General features: G+C 43.1%; 1 protein-coding gene across 2 annotated transcripts in view; it reads right to left on the bottom strand.

Annotated features, from left to right (window-relative positions):
- Positions 1-122: 122 nt before the first annotated feature.
- The window catches only part of TRIM33 (tripartite motif containing 33), a 47,686-nt gene continuing 31,277 nt past the window's right edge, over positions 123-16,531 (bottom strand). The window contains exons 10-20 of one of the 2 annotated variants that reach the window (XM_036398354.1): positions 16,305-16,469; positions 15,340-15,540; positions 12,867-12,999; positions 11,760-11,823; positions 11,315-11,474; positions 10,278-10,624; positions 9,020-9,143; positions 7,993-8,067; positions 6,998-7,150; positions 5,272-5,322; positions 123-5,189 (exon numbers count right to left, since the gene is read on the bottom strand). In XM_036398354.1, the coding sequence (XP_036254247.1) occupies positions 4,977-5,189; positions 5,272-5,322; positions 6,998-7,150; positions 7,993-8,067; positions 9,020-9,143; positions 10,278-10,624; positions 11,315-11,474; positions 11,760-11,823; positions 12,867-12,999; positions 15,340-15,540; positions 16,305-16,469 (1,686 nt within the window). In that variant the 3' untranslated portion in view covers positions 123-4,976. The remainder of the gene's footprint in view (positions 5,190-5,271; positions 5,323-6,997; positions 7,151-7,992; positions 8,068-9,019; positions 9,144-10,277; positions 10,625-11,314; positions 11,475-11,759; positions 11,824-12,866; positions 13,000-15,339; positions 15,541-16,304; positions 16,470-16,531) is intronic. The other variant, XM_036398355.1, reaches the window with a different exon arrangement.

Below are 16,531 nucleotides of genomic sequence, written 5' to 3'. Positions count from 1 at the left end.
CAAATTTCACCCTATTTCAACACTGCAGGTGTTGTCAGCCCAAATTTCACCCTATTTCAACACTGCAGGTTTTGTGCCAGGTGTGGATCTGTATCTGATGATGTGCAAGAAAGAAACTCGAATTGAAAGAATGATTTTTCTAATTTAATAGAAATAACCAACCAAAAGGGGTTCCAAACAATGCTTTAAACTGAGCTAATACAACTTCTACAGCACATTCCAGAGCACTTAACAAGAAATATTTACAGGCAGCTAAAGTATTAAATAACCAGGGAAAGAAAAATTTGATTTTAATTACACACCAGCAAAAAAACACAGGAACAGAACAATTTGAAACAATAACTCTTTTTGTTTAAAAAAAAAAGTTAAATAGGATGATTCAGATAATACAATAGCACAGAAACAGCACTTGGGTTTTTTTGAAGAATCATATTAAAAGATGAGGCAAGTTTATCATGTGCAAAATGAGCCAGCTCCAGTACTGGAAGCAGGAAATAATTGAAGAATCAAAGAATGCCATGATTTAACCCTTCCAGGAGAATGTTTACATGTAAAACAAGCTTTGCACTGCACAAATCTGTATAGGATTATTTACATGTGTCCTGGTGTTCTGAGCCTAAAAATCCCCCAGCGCAGATGAGCACAGGGGAGCTCACTCCAGACTGAATCCTGCCAAAGTCCAGCTTACAAAATATTCCAGTACCTCTCTTTGTAGAAATCCCATCAATTCTAAAGCCAGCAGCCTCCAGCTGTGATTTCACCCAACAGAAAAGGCCCAAACTGCATTTCATGCATCTCACAGTCCACTTATAATAAAGGTTCCCAAATGAACTGCAATTTTGGAAAGCTGTTTCAATCCTGATGCATCAGAAAGCACAGAAAAAAGGATCCCCATAAGCCAGGTGGAAGTAGATGGAAGAGTTACTGCACACACACTTTGAGAAGACAAAATAAATCACCATACCCAAAGATACAATCCATATGTGCCATCTGTGTAAACTGTGGCATTTACATTTTTATTTTAAAAAAGTACCTCCATTATTTGCTCAAACAGCTACTTCTTAAAAAAATATGGAACTCTCCCCAACTTTTTAAAATAAAATGCCACACTCTATATTGTCAGGAACTGCTGCAGACTTTGTTTTTAAAAGCTAGGCTTTGTAATTTGCATACAAACTTCCCTATAAAATCGTTATCCTAAGGAAAGGATTCCTGTCATGCTGACAGGCAAATGACAAAGCAGTTTTATTGCTTTTTTCTGAGGAAGAGAGTGAGAAAAACAAGGAAAAGCCAACTGGGAAAAGCCAATTCCCAGTACACCACACAAACAGATTCAAAATACTGTTGCAATAACCTAAACTTTTCCAGGTCAGCCAAAACCAGGTGATAAACCAGAAATCTGGGCTCATTTTAGGGACTTTTCCAGTCACTTGGAATGTTTGATCCAGCATGAAGAGTGTCACAGTGAAGTGTCACAGTGACATCCCCCCTTGAGGAACAACCTCTCCACCCTGAGCTGAGCATTTCTGTTTGCAGCAGGTGGGGAAATCCCCTTCTTTTGAATAACAGCTCTGCCTTATTGTGCTTTGGGCCACTTCATTCCAGGGCACAGCAAAATGACACCCTGAGCCCATTTAGCTGTTGAATTCCCTCTCAGCACCAGGAATCCATGGCAGGACAGCTGCCCACACTGGGCCCTTTGCACTCTCATTTCAAATTGCCTTTTCCTTCTTTGGATTAATTTAAAACTTGAGTGACAACAAAAATTCTCAGCCAAAATGAAGACATAAATTTTTGGGAGTATTTGAAATGAGAGCAGAGTTGCACCAGAGTTGCCAGATTCCTCTTGCCACCCCAATTTTACAGATTTCCTGATGCAATCTGTGCCCTGATTCCCCAGGTAAAGCCACTGCCACATTGCACACCCAGCAGCTGGCACGGAGAAGATGCCCAGAGAATTCATGGGGCTCATTAATACAAACCCAGTAATGAGTTACACCAAAAATTGTTTCCACTGAGCAAACCCTTCCCAGCTCTGTGATGAACACCCAGACTACAGGATCAGGGAAGGGATTAGCAGAGTTTATCTACCCTTTCAAACAGAACTTGGCTGCTTTCAAAACAATCACTGAATTGCTGCTTTGGGAGTTGAAAAATGAAGGGGAAGAAGGAGAGAATGTTTTGTTTCCTTGTTTGAAGGAAACACTTGAGATTTCTTGCACACATTCAAAATTCCACATAATCCTACTGAGCACTGGGGATGGGTGGGAGGAGCAGTTCTGGAGGCTCACTGGGGTCTGTGCAAGGGAAGAGCTCAGGCTCAGCAAGGTCCAGCTCAGCTGCACTCCTGGTGTGCAGAAGATGCTGAGCACGAGCTGGCCAAGTTCTCCACCTGCAGTGAAGTGTTGGAGAGGCCCCCTCAAAGGAAAGGCTGTCCCAAAACTCTGGGAACTGCTCTGGGCTCTGGGTGGGGAGCAGAGGGTCCTGGTCCTGCAGCAGCTGGGGGACACGAGCTTCTCTGGGGGGTTTGGGGTGAGTCCTTCCCACTGTGCTCCACCTGGGATCTCCTGGGCTCCATCTGGGATCCCCTGGGCTCCATCTGGGATCCCCTGAGCTCTGCTGGGATCCCCTGACTCCATCTGGGATCCCCTGACTCCACCTGGGATCCCCTGAGCTCTGCTGGGATCCCCTGACTCCACCTGGGATCCCCTGAGCTCTGCTGGGATCCCCTGACTCCATCTGGGATCCCCCATCCCATCCCACGTTCTGGCTCAGGGTCTCTGCGGGATCCAATCCCCAGCTGCTGCCCAGGGAAGAGCTCAAAAGGTGAGGCCTGAAGGTACCAAAGTGCCACAAAAACAGGAGGCCCGAGTGAAGAGAGTTCACAGAATCTTATTTTCATGATAATTTTAATAATATTCCTTTTGCAAAATGAAGCTGAGAAACTAGAAATGCATAAATAGGCAATACACAGAGCCATGAAATGATCCCTTGTCACTACCAGTGTCCTATTCACACATCAGCTTTTCCACAGGCAAAGTTGTTGCTCTTTGTCAATTGAATATGTTGAAGTGGAATTCCTTTTCCTTTCACATACAAACTGGTAAAAAATAAACTTAAAACAGCACTGTTCATGTCTAAGAAATTAAAAAAAACCAACCAGTTTGAGTTTGAAGTGTAACATTTGAGTGAAGAAGTGAGCTGGAAGTTAAAAACATCTTCAGTCCCCTCATTTATTGCAAGAGGGAGAATCCCAAGGTACACAGACCTGGTTCTTATAAAAGAAACCAAATCTGCAGTGATTTGCATAAGAACTGCTGAGAGCACTTCTCAATTTGATATTGTGCTAAATTATTTCTCTTTACCATGATGGTAAAGCATGGGCAATGTCACAGGAATTGCTGTGCTGAGCACACCAAACCCCAGGGATCTCCCACAGAATTGCTGGATCCACACAAACCATGGCAAACTCAGAGTCTGCCCTCTTGAGCTCATTGCTTCCATGAATTCTTCAACTTCCTTTAACAAGATCAATATGAAGGCAGAAATTGTATTTATTTCTAGTACTGACTTGTGTCAGTAAAGAAAACAACTTCTGGAGCTGTAACTCCTTGTGATTCCATGATTTCTAACCAGGAATGCTGGGATGGAGGCAGTGCAAGGGAAGGCACTGCAGAGGCGCCCCAGGGGTTACTGAGGAATTGGGAAATTGTTCTGTTCTCACTCTTTGACCAAAAACCACTCAAGGCCAAACCCTGTGCAAGTGCTTTGTTCAATGGATGGACAGGCAACCCAAACTCAGACTGATTCCAATCTTCCTGCACATTTCCCTCACAAGCTGCTTCTGAAGAAAGTTCTGAGAAGTACTCTAAGAAAAATAAGACAGAACCTCAAAATGAATGCAATGTTAGAAATAGCATATATTACAAATCTTTTCTTGATAGGAACAATCAATAAGAATACATATTAGCTTAAAAACAGTTCAGCAAATGTTGCTGACCTGCAAGAAATCTCAATTCACTATTTACAAATAAGACAAAGTGAATACAGGAAATTTTACACATTTGGTAGTTAATAGGTTATTGTTTGCCGAGTGGTCTATTAGAAACTGATATTTAGGAAGACTGGAAAAACACCCCAACCAGTTATTACCTCTTCAGTCTATATTTTAAGTACAGAAAAGTAGAGAATGAACACTGGAGAGAACATTCTGCCTCGTCAGGGGGTCAGGGACAGATGACAACGCTGAGACTTCTGCCATGGATGCCATTAAAATGTTCTGGGCACAGGAGTTAAATAAATACACCTTGTCCTACTGAAAGGGGTTGGAGCCACCAGCTTAGCCTTTCATCTGCCTCCCATTCCTGCACTCACCCATTCAGAACAGTTTAATGATTTTTCTTTCTTCTTCCTTTTGCTATACATGAAATGGAGTAAAGAAAGCAAAATGTCAACAGTTGGATGGACACAGGAGATCAGTTATTCACAGTCCTGCTTCAATGAGATGATCAAAGCAACGACCAACACACACTTGAGTGGACACAGAGGGGATTTCAGGAGCTCTGCTCACAGTTTACACTGCAGTGGAATGCAAGACACAGTCACTGAGTGGGTCCAGTCCTGCAGGTCGTGTCACTACAGTCTTATCTGTACATGGAACATCTCCTATCAAATCTGCTTCTCTTCAACATTCCTCCACCTCTGTCTGTGGGACCAGCGGGAGTGTGTCCCCTCCATCAGGAAAAGAAAGAATATAGCAAGTAATCAAGGAAAAAAAAAATACAAACCACCAAAAATTTACAATACAGGTTTTTTCCCCTTTTGATGCGAATGTTTTTCTGTACAAGTGTTTTTTGTTATCTAATACTGTTTAAAAAGCTATCAGCTTCTGCAAGATGGCCACTGTAGGCATGATAATATTCCAGGAACACTTAAATAACAGTTTTTACAATAAATTTTAGGTCCATATCATTAGATTACTTTATATGCACTGGTCTCTCATCTGATTTTAGGCGTTTTCTACGTGGTTGTATAAAATCTTCATCGGAGTCCTCAGTTATTTCACCATCATCCTCTTCCTGCTCAAATTCAGGCAAAGGCTGGAAGGTCCTGTCTGAGTAGATCTCTGTAAGTTTATCTTCAAAGTACAATGCAACTGCCTTCCCTGCCTGTGCTACTTCTGAATCAGCCTGTGGATGAAAGAAGACAGGAATATTCACCTGTTGGAAATGCACATCCCTTCACCAAGTGTGCATGGTCTGAAACGCTTACCTTCAAATTAATCTCTTGTGTTTCTGCATAAACTTGAACAACTTTCATCATCTAAAAAGGATACCAGAGTCAAAAAAAATGAAATTATAATCCTTTCTAAAGTTACGAGATTGCACAGGATTGGATGACTAAAGTCAGCCATAACAACAACACAGTTTGTTATGGTTTGTTAGCTTTAGTTCCCAAACTTAGGCAGCAGGTTTAAAACAGTCTTAGGAGGTAAATAAACCTTCAACAGAACACACAACTTTTGTACAAGTGGCTCCCAGCCATTTTCTACTCATGACTGCTTTCCTCACAATAATAAACTGGAGTTGCCTGGACATGACTGTGGGGAATTCTCCTTTGGAGAGAGGAGCTCCAGGAGATTTCCTGGGGATTGCCCCACTTGGATTTCTGCTTTGGAAAGCATTGCTTAGAGGCACCTGACATGATGCTGCTGTGAGAGGTCAGAGTGACTCAACTTTTGCCATGAGCCAGGCAAGCTGAAACACTTTATTTTTTATTTTTTTCTTTTTTAAAAAAGAAAAAAATCACCACATTCCCTCAGTCCTTCCTCCCTTGTTGTACTCTGGTCTCTAAGAGCTGCAGCATGTTTTCCTCTAGAGTGGATGCTTCATTAATTCCCCTGATTGAGAAGTTTACATAATTAAATTACCTCATGAACCTCCTCTAATGCAGGGACATAAAGGAGTCAGGGCTGTCAAAATCCCAAATGTTTGTGAGCAGTTCCAGCATCACATCATTGACCCTGATTTTTCCTAGGGAGGTTTTAATTGCAGCTTTGTGCAGTTCCTTCAGTTTCCTTCTGCACAGGGCCAGAAATGCAGCCCAAACACTGCAAGTCCACGTTACATTTTGCAGAGAAATGAGAAGTATTGGCTGCTTTCTGCATTTTAAGGTCAGAAGAAAGCCATTCCTTGTGATGCCTTTTGTCATTCTTGCTTTAAAGCATCTCAAAGATTAGGAACCCCCTTAGCTCCTACTCAGTTTCAGATCAATATCACCTTTTTTTTTTTAATATATTCAGATTATTTTTTCCATTGCTCAACTAGCAGTAACATTCAGTTCATTTATCTCCCCAAGTCACATTTCAGGTGTAAGAGATATTTCATTATCAGATGGGATCATTGCAAAATTAGTAAAAAATATGACCCCATACCCAAATTATTCACTGAAAACTGATTTTTGTGAGAGCCCAACTACCAAGGGGTTCAAGCAGGAAGGTTAATAAAAGCCATAAGGGCCACAAAGCTTTGCTGAATTATTTATGTGAAGTACTAAAACCAGAATAACTTCAGAAAGGCAGATTTCTCCTCAGTAGAGGAAGTTTCTCAACAGATTCTACACTGTTCCACGAGTGTAAACCAATTACCTGGGCAGCTTGAGACACTTTTAAGGACTCTTTGGTTGTGTTTATGGCACTTCCTAAGCATTTCTACAATCAATCTGATGCACAGTAACCAGGTCACCCTGCTCCTCATTCACAGAGACCACTGAATGCATTTGAATAGTTCCCTCTGCTCTCCCAATTTAATTAAAAATGTGAAGTTATTCTGCAATTGCCTTGAGTTTGGTTGGGTTTTTAACTGTCTGATTCAGCATCTGCTCCAGAAGCAGAAGTTACAGCTGGAAGCAGAGCTTTTCATGGGAGAAGCTGCACAACCAGGTTGAAATAAATCTCCATTTAAAGGACAGATGGTGCTGAGATTGGAAGTTAACATACTTCATTAAACCTTTCACAGTTCTTGAAGATCAGCCGGACGTCGGCCACGAAGTCCTCGGGGGTCTGGTAGTGTTGGGAATGTTTCTTCTGCAGTTTCTTCTTCACCGTGGATAAATCCATGGGTTTCTTTATGATTTTGTAGTAGTTTGGTATCTGTAAAAAACCAACAGTGATTTAGCACTGAATGGCTACAGAGTTCACAGCTGAATTTCCACACTGGAGGTGTCAATCCCTCATTTCAGGCACATTCAGCAAAGCAGAACAACTTCCTGATTTTCTTTCCTCAAATGGAACTTTAAAAAGTTCTTTATAAGAGTATGGAGTGACAGGACAAGGGTGATTGGTTTAAAATTGAAAGGGGGTAGATTTAGATTGGATATTGGGGAGAAATCCTTCCCTGGGAGGGTGGGCAGGCCTGGCACAGGTGCCCAGAGCAGCTGGGGCTGCCCCTGGATCCCTCCTGGCAGTGCCCAAGGCCAGGCTGGACAGGGCCTGGGACAGTGGGAGGTGTCCCTGCCATGGCAGGGGTGGCACTGGATGAACTTCAAGCTCCTTTCCAACCCAAACCACTCTGGGATTCTTTCTAACCTTCAGTGTCTCTCACAGCACCACAAAGCTTTTCATTACTTACTTCTTTTACAGATGAAAACACGAGAGTTAAAGCAGTTTATTCCCTCCTCTCATTCACAAGTTTGTCCAGAAAGCCCTCCTAAAGCATTTTGAGTTTCATGGGTAGCCTGAGACATCTTGTTCCAATTCAATAACTGCTAATTGGAAGTATTTTTAAATATCTGGGTTTGAGACTGGGAGTGAAGCATCTGCCTGGAGCAGCTCCAGAATCAGCTGCTCTCCCTCTCAGCCCCATGAAATGCTGGATGACTGCCAGAACTTTCAGACTGATGCTGCTGGAAGCAGTCAGTTCCTTCCCAAACTCAGCTCCAGGCTCTCAGGGCTGTTGCACCCCTCAGAAATCCCCAGGTTTTCAGGACACTCACCGAGGCTGGGACTGGCTCTTGGAACTCAATGCTCAGCTCGTGGCAGTACAGGTAAAGCAGGAGGCGTTCACATTTCTTAGATAGAAACAAACAGGGTCAGATTAATATTCTTAATTTATCCCTAGCCCAGAAATTCATACATCCATACTTACACAGGCTTCTAATTTAACAGCATAGTAGTAGAAAATTTAAATGCAACCCCCTCAACTTAATTAGAAAAGGTAAAGTCCTCAGGAGGGCAGAGTTGAGAGGCAGAACCCCATTTTTACTGTTCACCAATTTCCTCTTTGTTTTCTCCCTCCTAACCAAAAGCTTAGGGCTGAAGTCAAGCATGGAGAGACATGCTAATATACTGCAAATTAAAAAATAAAATACCAACTACAACCACTTTTACTGCTTTTGTCCAATCACAAGCACATGCAACAGGAAAGGACTGAGCTGCAGACTTTTCCCCACAAGACAAAACTGAACAATCTGAAAGCAGAGCCAGAGTGTTTCTATAAATTCCCTGTTGAAATATTTTTCCTTGCTTTGCTTGTAATTCCTTTAGAGGAATTTGATTTGACAATACTCCTAACACTACACAGAGGCTGATTGATAAAGCTAAAAATAATTCTGATTGTCAAGATCATTAAAATTCCCCAAGAATGCACCTGAACACTCTCAGCACCTCTCACAGAATGCACTTCAACACACCAAGCTCCCAAAAATATTTTATGAAGGTGACACCACTGCTAAATGCAAAGAACTTTTAATCAAGTGCATGATGCCTTTAAATACAGAATTTGTGTTAATGCAGAATTTTAGCTCCTCAGTGATTACAGTCCCAAGGCACTGGGCACTCCCATGGTCACCAACACCTGGAGATGTGGCCACAGCAGGAAAAATCTCATTTGGATTGTTTTGCAAAGCCATAACTACATTTAATTTGCTTCAGCCAAAGCAAAACCATCTCCAGTCAGTGAGGGGGAGCTGATGTGAGAAAGCTTTTTCCTGGGAAGCAGATTCCTGCAGGTTTGACACCCACCCTTTGGTCCACAGGACTCAGGCCTTGTGCTGTCTTGCCCTTCTTGCTGTGCTGGGAATTGTCACAATCATATTCCACTTCAGGTTTGCTCAGGTCTCTGCAGAATGTACATATCCACTCTCCACTAAAGAGAAAAACACAATTATTCCAGACATCCAGGGATAAATTCTCATCAGTGATGACTACAAATAGTTTTTACTCACTCTTAAAGATTCACATTCTACTGCAGTAAAGACTTGGATACCCAAAGCCAAGGATTGACCCTTAATGCTCACAATAATTCTGCCAGTCAAGGCCATTTTTCCTGCCCTCATATGATGCTTTAATACTTTATAAAGTATTATTAACTTTATAGCACACCCTTCTCACCTTGCCTTAAAATGAACTTTACACAACAGAATCGCATGTGAGACTTTACACAAACAGATAAACAGAGCGGGATTCTGTTACCATATAAACACTGATCAGAGTTTATATGGTAACAGAGTGACCTCGAGAAAAGTTGGAAAGTCTCTTTTCCCAGCCTGGCACTTGAGGAAAGAGTCAGAGCTCTTCATTTCTCGCTCTCAAGGTCGTTTATTGTATCTTATCTATAAAATTCTTTCTCCTGTCCAGCTGAGGTCCACTCAGCACAACAGTCCAGGCACTCTGCCTGCCCCCAGGGCAGGGTTATCTTTTTATACTAAAAACTACCTGTACAATATTTACAATTACTTTCCAATCCCCATCACCTGTGTTAGACAGTGAGCTTCTACTCTAAACCAATCTGAAAGTGCCACCATCACAGCAGAAGATGGAGGCCAAGAAGAAGAAGAAGGAGAAAGGCTGGACATGCCCAGTTCCCTCCATCTTGCTCACCCAGAATCCCCATTCTAAAAACCCCAAAATCAACTTTTTCACCTTGTGATAAATTCACTATCATTCTACTTAATTTGTCATGGCTTGCAGATCTTCATCTAAGGTTGGTAACTTGTCATAATCAAACCCACAGGGGCATTTTGGGCTCTGTGCCAGGGTCTCTGAGCCCCCTGGCAGGGGTCTGGGCTGCTCAGGACAGCCAGAGGGATGTCCTGGGTCCTGACAATCAGCTACACATAAATAACTCAGGCAAGGCCTTGGCAATATCATATTGCTGTAGTATAAGAATATGATATTGTTGTAGTACAAGAAACCACCCAGAACAAGCTGATTTTGGAGGAAACACCACTTTGGGTTCCGTGCCCAACCTCAGCCCACCCCGCGATGCTGCTGGGGGTACCTGGGGAAGCTGAGCAGTGTGGGGACGTGGCAGGTGAGGTGGAACACCTTGGGGCACTTCTCACAGCACAGCAGGTCCCCCCCGTTCTGGCACACAGCACACCAGTCCTCGTTGGGGTCGTCATCCTTGTTGTTTCCCTCTCCTGCCACGCGGGCCGAGCGGTGCATGAGGCTGCGCACGGGCGATTTCCCGTTCACCAGGCCGTGCCCCGACTGCTTGCAGCTCTCGCTCAGATCTGCTGGCTCTGTCTTCACGTGGTTCTCCAGGCTTCCCAAAGCTTCCAGTTCACTCTCCAGGTGGAGGTTAGTGGATAGTGGTGGTGTCAAGCTGCTCTCGGGGCTGCTGAGCTGGAATGAGAGCGGCACATGGGAAATCAGAGTTGATTTTATTGTAGGATATTCAAAATCCTCCCACCATTCAAAGGCACCATGCTCACATCCCAAAATCCATGAGGAAGAGCTGATTTGCACACAGTATTGAAAACTGCTTTTTCACATGTCCTTTCTTTGTAGAACACTCTCATTTCTTCTGATATATAACCAGAGAAATGCTCTAACAAGACAAACACACTAAGTCATTAGGAGCTGTTAATGACAGACAACTTGATTGTCATTAGGAAAAATCCTCAACTCCACCACTCTGCTCCCTGTACACAATCCTGTTCAATCAAGCATAGCTGGGAAACGCTGAAAAATATTCATTTGCTAATTATTTGATTTATACTTTGGTTCAAGAACTTTTGACTGACTAGAGGTTTCCTGACTGCAATTACCTATGTGGGAACGTCCACTATAAATGGGTGACTGACAGCTTTTAATAATTAGGGATTAAAAGCAGCAAATACACTGTATTACACTTCATTTCAATCATTAAAGATAAAATTTACATTACAGGCCACTCTGTGCCTGGCAGAGCATTATCAGAGAGAAAATACCTCTTAGAATGAAGCTTCAGAGTAAAAATACCTTTTTTTTTTTCCCCCTTTCTAAATTCTTAAACATGCTGCCAGGAAAACACTGAGCATAAACTAACTTTACCATGCAAGCACTCCTTCTGCCATCCTCTGTTTTTTCCTGCTTTACTGTTCCTGAGAAGCTGCAGATCTCTTCCTCTGTGCCTGGCTCTTGCTTTACTTTCACCTGGTCAGCCTTGAAGCCAATGCCAGTTTTGTCAGCAGTCCTGCCTGAGGAGCCACAGCTGCAGAGACATCAGCACATCAGGAGATAAATAAGAGGATAAATCAACAGGGGAAAAGAAATTCAGGTAACTGTTTCCCAAAAGAAAGGCAAAAAGTGTCAGCACATTTACAACAGTTTACAAGACACAGGAGAATCACAGTGCAGGAAAAAAAAAAATTAAAATATAAATCTTCATGTAAGCATTCTTCCATTCCTCAGTCACAGTTATGACAAAGCACAATTTGCCAATTGCCAATTCTTTTTTGGAATTATTCATGCCTGACATTTTCCATGTGACACTCACCTTCCTCTGCTGCCTGTGCTGGAGGTGCTGGGGGGCCTCACAGGAGTGTGGGAGTTGGATAAACCTGCAGAGAAGCAGCACAGAAGGTGATTTGGCACAAGTTTACATTCAGTGACCAGTGCTGAGTAACCCCAGAGATGCTGCAGGAATATCCCAATTTACCAAGTCACCTAAGCCAGCTGTTCTCTCAGTCTTGTGATCACAGCAAATCCAGCACATCACATTAAATTAAAAGTGACAACACAAGAGTCCCAATAATTATTGCACCAAATCCAAACAGTGCTAAAGCCTTCAGACCATTACATCCTCAAATTTTTATGCACTGAAAGCCACCAATAAAGTCAAAAAAGCAGCCTCTGCATGGTTTGCATGCAGGTTTGGAGAAACACAGGAAGCCCCATTGCTGCACCCATTCATTGACAGGACCTTACAAGTCTTGTAGAGAAAACCAAGAGAAACATCAAATCCCAGAGTGGTTTGGGTTGGAAGAGACCTTAAATCCCATCCAGTGCCACCCCTGCCATGGCAGGGACACCTCCCACTGTCCCAGGCTGCTCCCAGCCCCTTCCAGCCTGGCCTTGGGCACTGCCAGGGATCCAGGGGCAGCCCCAGCTGCTCTGGGCACCTGTGCCAGGGCATCACCACCCTCAGAAGGAAGGATTTCTTCCCATTGACTGAAATAATCTTTTTACTTATAAAAATGGACATTTTCAATGTTTAACTACCTCAGTATTAGGTACTGGTGACTTAATTTGTTCACATGCATAAGAAAAGCTCTACCATTACTTAGTTATATTCAGAATGACCCTGACAGTGTCTCTATATGGATATATATAAATATATACATATACATACATATATAAAAATATATACACACATATATATATCTGGAATACTGCATCCATGTGCTGGTAGCTTGTTACTATAAAGACATCTCTAAAGGAGGGCAAAATTTAAATTTCTGGAAGAATCTATTTCTGAGCAAAACAAATTTTAAATAGAACATTGCTTCCCTTCTAGCAGGAAATGCTAAGCAATTATTTTCAACTTAAATACCAGAAATACTCCTCACATTCTGGAATAACTAGAAAAACCCATCAGATTTACCTGATGACCCTGGAGACAGAGCTGAAGGTCCTGGGGAGGGGTTCATGGTGCTGGTGGGCTGTGGGGGGAGGTGGCTGCCTGTGATGTACCTACTTAGCAGATTATCTAAACTACTGGAACCAGCATCTTCCAGCTAAGGAGGAAAAACAAAAACCTGAATCAGAGAGGTCTCATTCACACCTTTAAACTGTCATCACTAATTTTACTGGAATTGTTCCCTCTCCCTTCAAGGATTCGGGAAATCAGCAAATATTTTTATCAGTTTCATGCAGAAATCAGGCTTTCAAATCAGAAACTCCAAATGACATTTTTCAAAAGCTCCTAAATTTGAGGTTTTTTTCCAGTATGATCCTGGGCTGCACTTACACAGGGTCACTGCAAACTTTCTGGTTCCCAGCTGCTCAGTGTGTCAGTCACACACATGGTGCTGTGTTAGTCATGAAATACCAGATTTCTGAGGCTGCAGAAGTTATTCCATAATTAAGATATTAAAGGAGGCCATAATCTTGTCTTTCTTTAACATGATGGGAAATCTCCCACTCACTTTTCAAACAGATTTTAGTACTTGTTAAACCCAAGGAAACAGGGACCCTGTTGCTGTAACTGCTGAGATGTGTTAAATGCAATAATGTGTTTGAAACACACTGCATTCCAAGTGGGTTTTAATGACTGTGCCAGCAGCCTGAAGGACTAACACCTCCTATCCACTAAACCAACTAAAATCCATAACAGCTATTACAGGAACAGGTATTAAAAGAAAAGTATCTCAGCAGAATTCTGCATTTTCAGTGCACCTGGAAGCTGCATGGTAATGCTTTGTTCTAAAGCCTCGCTCAGCACTGCAGGCTGCTCCCACTGAGATGGGATTCCTCCTTCTCCACCATTCTCACATTAAAAATGACCTGCAGCCTCCTGAGAACACTGAACACACTGGCCCTGCACACTTAAGAGCTGCAAAGTTGCAGCTGATATTCCAGCAGACCATCTTGGATGAAATTTATTTTGTTTCCTGTATGGTGACCAAATCTCCTGGGTTTTACAGGGGCATTTCAATGCCAAGGTCCTGCTCTCAGGATGAAGCCATCATCCTCCTCCCCTCCCTGGAGAAAACACATTACTTTTATTTTATTTGCCTCCACATGTACATTAAATTGTGCTTTTCACCTATCTAAGTGAGCTTCAAAATCCACCTCAGCTTGTGTCCCCTCTCTGTGGGACAATGGGACATCTGTGCTCCCTTCTAGGAACATCCAAGAGAAACTCCAGGCAGCTTTAACCCTGAATAAATCACCATTCAGAGCACTCAAAATACATCACCATTCATTATTCTATCTTCCCACAAGATGGTCTGGTGGAAGAAAGGAAGTGAACACAGATTTGGGATTAATTAAAGTGTAAATTTTACTACAGGACACATGAAATACTGATTAATCTAAAGGTTACCAGGTGGAGCAGGTCCTTCCAAGGTTTGTGCTATAGACATAAAATATTTCTTGGCATTGGCTTCTGCTTCCTCATAGGTGGAAATCTTCTGGGGCAAGGTCAGGAAGGGAAACCCAAATATTCCTGGGTGAGACCCCAGGGCTGGGTTCTGATTCTTAACAAGTCTAAAGGGAGACATTTGACCCATGACATCGGGATTTCAACCATCAGCTCAACTAGAGTTCTTTGAAGAGTTTGATTCATCCTCTCCACACAACCAGAACTCTGGGGATGCCATGGAGTAAAAAATTCCCATTTTACTCCCAGGGCTTGAAAAACTTTTTGCAATATTTTAAGAGGTGAAATGAGTTTGAATTCTACAACTTTAAATGCTAATTATACCATTCCACAGCCAAGTCCTGGCACCTACCTACAAAAGCAGAGCAGCTGAGAGGAGCAGCACTGCAGGATTACAGGATACATTAAATATTGATTAATCTAAAGGTTACTTGGTGGAGCAGGTCAGCCCTACATGAATGCCTAAGGGAAAAGCTGAAGATTTTAATCCTACAGCTTTAAATGCTAATTCCATCATTCCATGGCCCAGTCCTGGTAGCCAACTACAGAAGCAGAGCAGGAGGAGCAGCACTGACCTGGATGGGGGGGATGTCTGGCAGGGAGGGCAGGGTCTCAGAGCTGGTGACTGAGAACTTTTTACAATATTTTAGAGGTGAAATGAGTTTGAATTCTACAACTTTAAATTCTAATTACACCATTCCATGGCCACCTACTATTGGCCAAATTTAAATGCTAATTCCATCATTCCATAGCCAAATCCTGGTAGCCAACTACAGAAGCAGAGCAGGAGGAGCAGCACTGGTCTGGATGGGGGGGATGTCTGGCAGGGAGGGCAGGTTCTCCAGGTTGGTGACTGAGAACTTTTACCAATATTTTAGAGGTGAAATGAGTTTGAATTCTACAACTTTACACCATGCCATGACCAAATCCTGGCACCTAGGCACAGAAGCAGAGCAGGAGGAGCAGCACTGACCTGGATGGGGGGGATGTCTGGCAGGGAGGGCAGGTTCTCCGGGTTGGTGACGGACGGGATGAGCTCGATGGCCGACACGGACGGGCTGGTGGGGCCGCGGTTGGCGCTGGCCATGGTGGCCGTGGTGGGGCTGGTGGGGTTGATGGTGGTGTTGTGCACTGAGACCACCGGGAAGGGCCCGGCGTGGCCGGGGTTGGAGTGCTGGGGAGACACAGACACCACGCTGGGCACGGGGCCATGGCAGCTCCCACTGCCCTGAGACAGACCTGAACCCGAGCACAGCCAGCACAGCACTGAGGGCAGAGCAACTGCTCCTCTTCCTCACTTGGGAAGGAAAAAATACTTGATGTGGCTCCATTTTAAACAGACAGCACCAAGTTATTTCGTATATAGTAGTATTTTCTTAATTACTTCCTCCAAAGATAGCTTCAGAGGTTCACATGTCTAATTTTTTCTTTAACTGTTTCAAGTAATATAAAGTCACTTTTGGTATTTCAGTCACATTAACATGCATTGTCAAGGATTTTTATTCTTAATGGCATGCAGAGCTCTGCATCAATGCTTCAGGTGTGAATTTAAAACCACTTCAGCAGCTGATTTAATCAAAACCCCTCAACTACATCACTTTGAACTTCACCACTCTTCACTATTCTCTAATAAACCTCTGAATGTTCTTTTCAGCTGAATGCCACTGAAAAGTGCAAAAGGAAATGTTTTACTTCCCAGAACTAAAGTGCAACACAAACATTTCATTTCATTTCCTTTCCACCCCTAAGGTTTGAATTTCCTTACGTTCAGCAAAACTGTCACAGCAAAGTAAAGCAACATGGAAAAGAAGAACTCATATAAATGAGTGTAGCTGTGAGCTACAGGGGGACAGATAAACACATTTACAGCTGGAGGTACCATCTACTGGAATGAAAGGCTGGCACAATGGCACAATGAAGCATGTACACAGGATATACTTGTCTTTGAAGGTGAGGTTGCATCATGGAGTACTGAGGTCCATTGTGGCGTGGGATTCCTGGAATACGAGCAGCATTCTGAGCCATTCTCATCTGATGTGCTTGGAAAGCCCCACAGTTCATGTTACCCCTCTGCATGGTCTGCATGCTGATCAACCTGGGAGGCTGCAAGGGTTTGGGTTTTTTAAAATTTGTGCTTTTAACATGGAGAAAAGAAGCCCATCTCT

The sequence above is a fragment of the Molothrus ater genome, chromosome 25, assembly GCF_012460135.2.
Source record: "Molothrus ater isolate BHLD 08-10-18 breed brown headed cowbird chromosome 25, BPBGC_Mater_1.1, whole genome shotgun sequence".
Lineage (NCBI taxonomy): Eukaryota > Metazoa > Chordata > Aves > Passeriformes > Icteridae > Molothrus > Molothrus ater.
Note: the sequence above shows the minus strand (reverse complement) of the source record. Positions and strands in the feature narration are given on the sequence as shown.